This window comes from Oryza glaberrima, chromosome 5 (genome assembly GCF_000147395.1).
Source record: "Oryza glaberrima chromosome 5, OglaRS2, whole genome shotgun sequence".
In the NCBI taxonomy this organism is placed as follows: Eukaryota; Viridiplantae; Streptophyta; class Magnoliopsida; order Poales; family Poaceae; genus Oryza; species Oryza glaberrima.
The window spans coordinates 6,600,896-6,611,616 of NC_068330.1; the positions used below are offsets into that span (position 1 = coordinate 6,600,896).

General features: G+C 39.6%; 1 protein-coding gene across 2 annotated transcripts; it reads right to left on the bottom strand.

Moving 5' to 3' along the window:
- Nucleotides 1-274: 274 nt before the first annotated feature.
- LOC127773429 (uncharacterized) lies at nucleotides 275-5,708 on the bottom strand. Of its 2 annotated transcripts, none has more exons than XM_052299490.1 (7): nucleotides 5,443-5,708; nucleotides 5,047-5,217; nucleotides 2,920-3,047; nucleotides 2,714-2,817; nucleotides 1,921-2,008; nucleotides 1,345-1,406; nucleotides 275-691 (listed from the first exon to the last, which is right to left on the bottom strand). In XM_052299490.1, the coding sequence occupies exons 2-7, from the start codon at nucleotides 5,157-5,159 to the stop codon at nucleotides 539-541; spliced, it is 648 nt and encodes a 215-aa protein (XP_052155450.1). In that variant the 5' UTR covers nucleotides 5,160-5,217; nucleotides 5,443-5,708; the 3' UTR covers nucleotides 275-538. The 2 variants fall into 2 exon arrangements, with proteins under 2 accessions (XP_052155450.1, XP_052155451.1); XM_052299491.1 differs by lacking the exon at nucleotides 5,443-5,708 and adding an exon at nucleotides 4,846-4,925 and having other exon boundaries at nucleotides 5,047-5,164.
- Nucleotides 5,709-10,721: the final 5,013 nt, after the last annotated feature.

Consider the following 10,721-nt stretch of genomic DNA (forward strand, 5'->3'; position numbering starts at 1 on the left):
ATCGTACTCCCTCCGTCCCATAATATAAGGGATTTTGACTTTTTCTTATACTGTTTGACCACTCGTCTTATTAAAAAAAATTATACAAATATAAAAAAGCGAAAAGTTATATTTAAAGTACTTTGGATAATAAAGACGAATGGTCAAACAGTGCAAGCAAAAAGTCAAAATCCGTTATATTTCACATGGGTCAGTACTGTATTCCCAAAGTGTGCTACAAGGAAAGAATGGAATATCTTAGGTAAAATTCTTACGTTTCATCATTGTCGAAAAATCAAGGAAAGCGAGTTTTATTATCTTGTATCAGGTTGATGATTAACTAATCAATAATACATCAACCACAGTTAGATCACACAATGCTTTGTTTCAACACATCAAACGTCAATGCAGGCCAATTAGAGTATGTAGCATAACAGGTCAAGGCGGCCCTGCCCAGAAATCATCTTGTCCAAGCTTGCAACCCGGCGATGCTTGTCCTGTCTTTGACAGAAACACAGTTTAGAGAACCCTGGCAGTATGAATTTGTTATTTTGTCTTCTTACATGAAGTCATCCTCTAGTTCTTCCAAGGTCTTGCTACCAGATGCAACCTGCTTGTTGGAAGTCATCTTCTCTTGGACCATCAGGTTCTTGTAGCTCCTGATTTCAGCCTGCTTCTCCTTCTCAAGCCTCTCCATCTCTTCCCTACGTTTCTGCAATCAAATAAATAATCCATTTTAATAGTTGCAATGACATGATATACCATAAATATTCATCCAGGCAACCTGGGCTCAGCAAATTAAACCAAGAACAACAGATTTAATAAGTTGATAACTAGCTTGTTGTGAAACCGACAAACCATGCATACATAAATATACAATCTTCTGGTATTTATGAAAGAAAAAGTCTACCTAACTTCCTGAATTAGTGGTTCGTCTACTCAGACACTTCCTGAAGCACCATTTACCCTATATGAAAACCCATGCAGTTTACTCCCCGAGATTGTTTTGCTATGTAGGCAATAACCAAACTGGTATAGCCACTCCTCTTTTCTCTCTTACGGGCTTGGCCAGAGGACCACTAGTCAGCACTACCGTTATTCCCACTAGTGAAAAAAAAATATTTTAAAGAAAATGTATGGCCATGTCATCATCCTCATCATGGTCCACATGGGCAATAATTCTTACAAAACGATCTCAGGTGTAAAATGTATCGGTTTTCATACAAGGGGAAGGGGTGGACCGCTTGGTTTCATATTTCAGGGGGTTGAATAAAGTATTTCCTTAATAAAAAAGACATATAGCTGATTAGCCTGACACTCAACAATAAAATGAGATCTAGGATGGGAGTGTGAGATATAACTTACTTTATCTCTAAGCTGCACCTTTCTCTCTGCCTTTTCTGCTGCACTCACAGCTTCTCTTTCAGCTGTAGCAAAAGATGTTAAGCTGTAAAAACAAATATGTAATCACAAGTAACAAAGAGACAGAGAAAGGAATGAAATAACAAGACCAGTGCCAGTGGAAATCAAATGGTTCAAATCTAGGAACAATCATCAATTTCACATGTTCGCACTCCTACAACAGCCTTTCTAAGTTCTAAGTTCTGGCCGACAGCAACAAAATCGAGAATTATTTCCACAGTTTCCGTAACAGCATTTCCATTTCTTCACATGCCTAGTTGCAAAGTTTAACCTTTGGCAATCAGCATCAGACAATCATCAATTGTCTTGCGCACATTTAGACAAAAATTGTCTCGACCACCAGTTCAAGCACTTCCTCACTACCATGGTGCCTCCTCGAAAACTATAAGGTAAGATAACTACTGTCTTTACGTCTAAATAAGAAAAGATGTTCAGCGAACATGTCATTTTCTGCTTATAAAAAATGCATTTATAAATATGAGCAGAACAAACATCTTATAGAGGATATAAGTGTTGTACCCTTTAAGTCAGGCTTGCGCTCCACTTTTGTCTTATTCAGCCGGTTCACAATCTCATTAATCCGTTTTTCTACTTTGACAATCCGAACCTGTAAATGAACAAATGACAAAGGATACATAAAAAAACTGAAAAGATCATTCAAAAGGAGATACATCTAGGACCTAAGTTATTGGGCTGTGTCCAGTAATTTGGTTAGAAATCACAACAATGAACCCTTCCAATAAAGAAATCTTATGCAAGCTGCAACAAGAAAAGGCTATGAAAAAAAATCAAGCACTTTCAAAGTTAAATGGCATTTAAAGAAGGATAACAACCACATTATAAAATGTTGATGTTAGGATATAGAAATAACTCGCAAAAAAAAAAGGCTATTGAAGTTATTCTGCAAAGTCATTACAGAAAACAATGCTTATCATGCTCATGACATGTGGCGCAAGTTAAGATTGGTGCATAGTCAATAAAGACGAACAGACAGTCAATTTTGCAAAGAACAAACATGGAAGTAGAAAGTAAACTTCCCTGAATTGAGATTGTGTAGAGACTAAAAACTAATTCTTTCACAAAATAACAAAAACCAGATAGTACTAATCGTAACTTCTAATTTTGCTCACACATTCTTTGATAGGAAACATATATTCCACAGATTATCAGACACAGAATTCACGGAAATCACTTCCAGAACTTCCAAGATATCATAACACTAGACAAACCTAAATGTATAAGCGTTCAAATAAATGCAAGTTATACTAAATTACATGCCTAACACAGGAAGTAAGGGAAATAAGCTTCTCACCAATTTAGAGTTGTGAAAACCAACTTGACCCACATCCATGGATGGAGTCTTCTTTAGATTATACCATGGTGTATAAACCACATCAATGTTATTAGTCTTATTACCTGTAAAAATAATTAAATGTGTCTGACAAAGAACCAAACTAGGGAAAGCAAAACAAAAGGTTTGAACCAGGTATTACAGAATTATCATGTAATTTTCCCAACCTTGAATGGAATTAGCTTTCACAAGCTGGGCACAATCTTCAAGCACACCTTCACTTATGTCATCCATTGTCTGACCTTTATTTAATCTCAAATATACGTGTGCAGAGGACATCTTATCTACATGGAACCTGTGTTCAAGAACAATAGCGTTGAGCTACAAAGCATGATAAGATGACTCTGTGCTACTTCAACAACTTTATTAAGCAATGAGCAAACCATATCTAAAATAGATACAGAATTAGAAATCGATTTTGTATGTACAGAAGATGAACTCTGAAATGAAAAAAAAAGAAAGCAAGTACATGCATTAAACGTGATAGACCAATATGTACCAAACGTTAGCAAGGGAAATTCATGTGCCTGAACAAACTACACATATATAATCAATTCCAATTTTCTACTAACAAGTGTTAAGTTTGCAAACTAGCGTTTGAATAAATCATACACTAAAGATTCATAATTCATACTACCAAACTTGAGCGTAGGGGGAAGGATTGTACCACCCAGCGCCAATTAAGCTTCCAAAAAGGAACAAAGTTGCACAGGTCCATCAAAAGTAATGCAGCAAACTTCATTTTGGACATCAATGAAGTCTTTGAACACTTGAACTGCAATGTTAACCACTACTTTCCACTTTTATACTATATTTGTACAACCTGATAAATTACAATATTATGAAACAACTTTTGAGACAAATCTAGGCATATCATCAATCGACATATTTTAAGACAATGATGCTCAAAATTTGATGTATGACTTGCTGTATGTCTTGAACATGTTTTTGCATCCAGATGTAGTTAAAAAACAAAAGTTCGGAAAACAAAGTGCAAAATTAAACTGCTTCTGCATCATTCGCTAAGCATTATAGTAAATTCAGGGCAGCTGAATCCAGGAAAACATGTACATCTATTCATGGATCAGTGGCACATATCTCCACCAAAATAAAACAATGTTGGATAAATTCTTCCACAAAAAACACATAAAAAAATGCAAGCGAGAGAATGTATTGAGACTTTCATGATCTGGAAGGAAGCTAAGAAGCAACAATGTCTTCCATTTAAATCATGGCCAAAAGTACAAATAGGCACACTATGCCAAAGTTAAAGGAAAAAAAAACCATGGAAATGTTCTTCCCAAATACTCCCTCCGTTCAAGTTTGATCGTCATATTTTGGCTTGACACACAGACCAAGGACAGGAAACGCACTTATCATCTTTCTAATCTACTCATTATTGCACTTACATCTTTCTAATCATAATGGCCCATGCATGCACGACGGAACCAATGATCTGTAGCCAACTGTGATTGCCATTAATTTTGCATGCATGCAACAAGCTTTTTTAGACTGCTCCCGAGGCGTCCACGCGCAACCTGATTAATTTCGCACGCGAATAGAAACGGCCAGCGCATTGGACGAGATGGAATGGCTGCCGACTGCAAATGTGACGATCAAAATTGAAAATACAATTTTTTGAAATATGACGATCAAACTTGGACGGAGGGAGTAAAACATAGGACAACTCTATGCCTCCAATATATACATCTAGCATATCACATAATTGCACTAGCTAGGCATTTCCTAATCACAAGGGGAACAGAGTATGTTCACTGTGATTACTGTGCACAACAATATCACTTAAAATTACGAAAATCATACAGATGACACAGACCACAAGGTCACAAGAATTCTTCAGTATGATATCATCCACAAGTCTAACAATCCATCCATGACAATTGACAAGAAGTAGCAAAAATTTCTGCCAGGAATCAAGTGTGTTTCCTCTAAACATAGTAAAAATGACCGGTCACACTACATCTCTTGCTATACACTAATTCCTGAACCGAGACAATACTTAAACGGATGTACGAGTAAGAATCTGTGCTCGTAAAATAAGCTAAAGCATAGTTTCAAGACTAAGATCCAACCTAATTTTTATCCAGCTGCTGCAATCCATACACATGCGACTCATCCATCCATCAAATCCCTCTACATACCAGATGAATTCCTTCCACACAAAAAGCACAAATCAATACTACCACGTGACCACCTCCTACCAATCCTCGGGCAATCAATCAATCAATCAAGCTAGCGTAGCAGAAGAGAAAAGGCGGCGGGCGGGAAGTTACCAGATGTCCTCGGGGAAGCCGTACTTGATGAGGTCCTCGTTCTCGAACTTGTCGAGACCCATGAAGATGGTGTAGTCGCCGGCCTCGGGCCGCACCTTGAAGTAGAACACCATATCCTCCCCCAAGTCGCTCGCCCGCCCGGAGCAGATCGAGTAGTGCACGGGGAAAAATCTGTTCATAAGCATCACAAATCAGCAACACTAGTCATGATTGGCCATCTTAGAACAAAAAAGCAAGCCACTAGACATTTGATTCCATCGAAATCAAGCAAGAAAGATTGATATCAGGTTTTAGTAGATCTAGCATATTTATGAAATCAAATCAAATCAAAGGAAGAGAGGAGAAGAAACTGAAGGAGGTGAGAAAGGGGAGGGAGATGCCCAACCTAGCCCTTACCAGAGAGCTCAACGGAGAGAGGCGGCGAAACCAAACGGTTTGACGGAGAGAGCGAACCAGTGGAAGAGAGCGATGGCTACGAGCGAAAGAGAGGGAGGATGAGACCGGCCCTCCCGCCGGCGAGGACGGGGCGACGAGCCTGGCGACCTCCACTCGCGAGCCGTCGAAACCCTAGATTTCCACTGGTTTCGAACAAATGAGGAGAGGAGGGGTGGTGGTGCACGCGCGGCTGCAAGCGGTGGAATTTTTTTTGGGAAATAATACGATGTTAACGGAAAATCGCAAAAATACAGGTCAGTTAGACTCAATCGCAAGTTTAGGGTTCCGTCTTCCCTCTCCCTCCCTGCGCGTGGAAACGAAGCAGAGTTGTTGTTTTCTTTTTCTTTTCTTTTTTGACTTGTTGTGATGGGATTTAAGGTATTGATCTTTTTCTTTGCTTTCGGATCGAGACTAGAGTACGACCACATATGGAGCTCTTACACTATTCACTTTATTAAAAGCAAAACTGATATGAGATGTGACATTACATATTCATGACATTACTTAGAGTATTTTTATTCGACTAAAAGGAAGAACTTCTAAAAGCATGTTTTTGGGCCAAACTTGGGGGATAGTGTTTTACCCCTTGCTACAACAAGCCCCTCACGAGTAAGGGCGAAGTGTTTTCGGCCGAAATCGTGCCCGAAATAAAGATGTAAGGGATAAACCGCCGTCCCCTTGTTTGGGCGAAAACATCTTCGAGTTTTCAACTTGCCGATCGTTTTAAAATTCCTTAATTTGTTTTAGGCAAATTAATTAAGTGATTAGTGAGAGGAAAAGTTTTAGCCACCCGTACAGGATTGAATGATTAGCTAAACGATTAATTAAACAATATGTACAGGTTGTCTTTGATTTGATTGATTGATTGGTTAATTTTAAATAATATTTTATTTATTTATTATTATTATTTTTAATAGAACGTGTAAAGTTTTACGCCACGTGTCGCTTGGCTATAGGGGTAATATTGGCCAGAACAGCCGCGTCTCTTCGGCTATCATGCCCTTCCCCCTCCTGCAGCTATATATATGGAGCCATGGGTCGCTATCCGGTGATCGCTTTCCTTTGTTTCTTCGAGTTCTTTTTTCCGATAAGTCAAAAGCATTTGCCCATCATGGGTAAGTCTGTAAAGAAATCCGTAAAACAGCCAAAGACCAAAAAAGCTTCTTCTGGACTTGGTCCTTCGATTTTTTCAGAGAAGAGGTTGAGGAAATTGCTTAAAAAAGGCGCTATTGCAGATGCCAAATTAGTCATCCATCCTGTTGATGAATCGGGTCCTTCTCCTCATCCTGGGTATACTCTTGTTTTTGAGGATTTCTTTGAGACTGGTTTTAGGTTTCCTTGCAGCTCTTTTGTTGTCGAGGTTCTTGGTATTTATGGGCTTGAGTTCCCTCAACTTACTCCGAACGCAGTCGTTCGTCTTGGAGTGTTCGAGTGGATTATCCGGAGTTGTGGTGGCACGCCGCATGGCTCAGATTTCGCTTATTTTCATACTATCCGGCGATACACAAAGCAAAATAGCCAATTTGGGTGTGTTAGCTTCACGCTGCGCTCGAACCGTGGTTGCCCTTGGCCACTTGTCTCTACCATGCAAACCAAGTGGGGATCAAAATGGCAATCTAAATGGTTGTACCACAAAATTCCAGCCGATCTAAAAAGCTATGGAGAAATGTCCTTTCGTTTTTTCTTGCAAGGATCCAGTGGTTATTTCAGAGTTTGTTGTCAATTTGTCGAAGGACTTTTCCTCCATCCGACCTCGGATTGAAGAGCTTGTCTCCAAGTTTAGCGTTCGAGATTTAGTTGAAGAGTTCATTTGTCTCGGAATTTGGCCTCTCTCATCCGGCTGGACTTTGACTCTTGATGAAGTTCCTCAAGATTCGACATCTGAACTTCCTCCTTTTAACATTCCAGCCGATAGCAAGTTATTTTGATTTTAGCTTTGACCGCTTTTGAGTTTCAAGATGTTTGCAATTATCAATTCAAGCTTTTACTGTTTTGGCCTAGCTGATTTGAACTAATTTCATAAATTTAAGGTCCTTTGATAAAATAGTTAATTAAAAATAATTGTATTGCCTGAAACTGAAAAATAGCTAATTAGAAATAATTGTATTGCCCAAAACTGATTTGAGCTTTTACTGTTTTCGTTTTTTTTTGGCAGCTAAAATTGTGAAAGACCTGGATAGACCATGCAGAAAATTTATCGGTCCTTATACGAAAAAAAAGCATACGAAGTATCTGGAACTTCAGCAGGGTAAGAAACAGAACCGGGTTTTAAGCGCTCTCAATCGAGGTATTCTGGTTCGAGTGCATCCTGACTTGAAAAAGAAAAAGAAAAGTGTTCCAAAAAATATTCCAAAAGAGGCTTCCTCTTCATCATCTGAAAATGGAGAGAATAGTTCAGATGGGGAATCAGACTCGACTGGTGAGTGTTCTGACGACAGTGACTCATCTGAATCAAGTGAACATGCCCACAGTGCTCCTTCTGTTCAAGAGACTTCGAGCCGCGAACTGAAGCGGAAGAAAATTTTGTCCAACTCTCCTGTCTATTCGAGCTTAAAGAAAGTACGAATTGCCATAGACAGTGATGACGAGGATGACAACATTCTCTCATACGAGCTTCCTGCTGTTGATAAGATGGTTGAAGTTGAAACTGGCAATACTTCTGTTGCAAATTCCCCGCCTATTTTTGTTGATAACCTTTTTGTTCCTTCTGATGTTCTTACCTCCATGGCAAATGAAGTTGAGAAAGATGTTCATGTTGATTCTGTTGATGTGGACATGAGCTTGGCGAGTCCTGTTCGAGTGGAAAACGTTCTTGAAGTTGCTAACTTGAATGCCCAACCTGAGAAAAATCTGGCTGATGACAGAGGACTAGAACCATTTATTATGACCCCGTCTACTGAGTTGATAAAATATGTGCTCGGTGGTTTTAGTGAGCGGTGCTCGAAGAATGGTACTTGGTTAATGGGTTTGCCAGATTTTGGCGCTGACGGGAAAAGTAGCAGTCGGGGTTCTAAATTTTGCCTTGATGACCTCAAGTACCGTTCGTCTCTCCACCAGTTTGGAAATGAGATTGCTCCCAATCTTATTACTCCAGAACTTGAGAGAGAATTTATAGAGCATAATGATCTTATCTCCGCTTGGACAGCGCTTGATATTTCCGCTCCTGAGGTATATATGTTTCCCTTTAATGATCTTATCTCCGCTTGGACAGCGCTAGATATTTCCGCTCTTGAGGTATATATGTTTCCCTTTTTTTTTCTTTTTTCTTTTCTTCTTTATTTTTTTATAAAGTCAGCTGTTTACTTTTGTCTTATTTTTTTTGTCTCTTTTTTTTTGTTTTCTTTTGTAGACGGCAACCATAGCTCGACTTCAGCGCGGAGTTGCTCAAAAGGCTCTTCTCAAGATTTGCGCTCGAAGGAAAAAATCTCTTGAACGAATTGCAAAACTTGAGGGGGATCGTATAGAGCTTTGTCGGGTTATAGACCGTCTTCAAGAGGAAAAGAAATTTTCTAGCGAATGCATTCGCCGACTTCGTGCGGAAAAAGCTGAAGCCTTTGGTGATAACCAAAAGCTTCTCGTTCGGTGAAAGGAACTTGAGAAATTGTTGCTCAGTCATCAGGAAGTATCACGAGAGCGAGCTATTTCTGAAGATAAATTGAAGGCTCGAATTTCCGATCTGGAGAAGGAGAAAAAGCAACTTGAATTTGCTCGACAAGCTGAAGAAGAAAAAACTGCCTCTGCCCTTCAGGAACTCGACAACGCTCGGCAACAACTCTTCAAGAGTTGCAAACTTATTGGCAGGGCTCTCAAGAAACTTGGAGCTGAGCCTGCGCAGCTTGATGAAGATGGTGAGCTCCATGTGCTTAATTCTTAGATGTCGAATGCGGCAGCTAGCCTTTCGAGTTGCATACTTCAATTTGCTTCTCGATGCTCTCGAGTTGCTTGCGAGACCTTGTGTGCTGCTCTTTACTCGAGTGGTTGCAACCACTTGGCAAATTTGTCGACTGTCGTTCCCAATTTGCTACTAAGTGAGGCCAATCTCAACCGTACTCGAGAGATTGTTCGCCCGGCGGCCAAAGCTTTCCAATTGCTTTTTTGGAAAAAGAGGGGGTATGAAGACACAATCTCTTCACTCGCTGCTTCTCTTGCAGATTCAAAAACTCAGGGTGGACAATCGTCTTCGAGCCGCCAAGGAAATGACAATACCACTCCACAGGTGTGAGCAATTTGTTAAACAAGAGGGACGCATTTTGTTGCTTAGAACATGCAGACATCTTTATTGTAATATGCAATGGTCTCTTGTCAGTTATTTCTATTCGAACTATATTTGCCTTTTATGATTTTTCTTGGTGTGGGGGATGCAGGTTGCATCGAAACGAAAATCCGTGATCCATCGTGTTGGTCCTTCTGAGAACAAAAATTTGAAGCATATAGCTTTTCGAGCACCAACCAAGTCCTCACCTCGAGTATTTTATCAAAGCGAAGATAAAATTTACTATGATGACACTTGTGTTTTTGCCTTTAAATTTTTTAGTTGGCAAAAGCGACATCGAGATGGTAGTTTACGTGATTTTGCTCTCGAGTTTAGGAATCGTCAGTTGAAAAATAACTCGAACTCAACTAAGTTCTGGAATAATTTTCAACCAACTGAACGCCAACTTAGGATTCGTAAAAGGCGTTATTCTATTGTACCATATATTGGAGAGCCAACTCCTAAAATTTCGCATTTGTAACTTTCCCTGTATCAATGTAATTAACATTTTCCTATTTGAGCTCGAATGCCTTGTTTCCCTCAACCTTCAAAAGAGGTAGAAAAAAGGTCGAGCAAAATAGGCCACCTCATGGCGAGCTTAAACGATGGTTTTCAAGTTTGAATAAAAATTTTGCTCGAAAACCGCCGTCCCCCTTACCTTTCAAAAGAGCCGAGGTTGAGCAAAATAGGTCGCCTCGTCACAACCGTCATTTTTAGCTCAAATAGGTTTTGCTCTTTTGAGCTTAAATGATGGTTTTCGAGCTTGAGTAAAAAAAATTTTGTTCGAAAACCGCCGTCCCCCTTACCTTTCAAAAGAGAGACGAGGTCGAGCAAAATAGGTCGCCTCGTCGCGACCAAGTCATTTTTTAGCTCGAATATGTTTTCCTCTTTCGAGTTTAAACGATGGTTTTCGAGCTTGAGTAAAAATTTTTGCTTGAAAACCGCCGTCCCCCTTACCTTTCAAAAGAGAGACGAGGTCGAGCAAAAT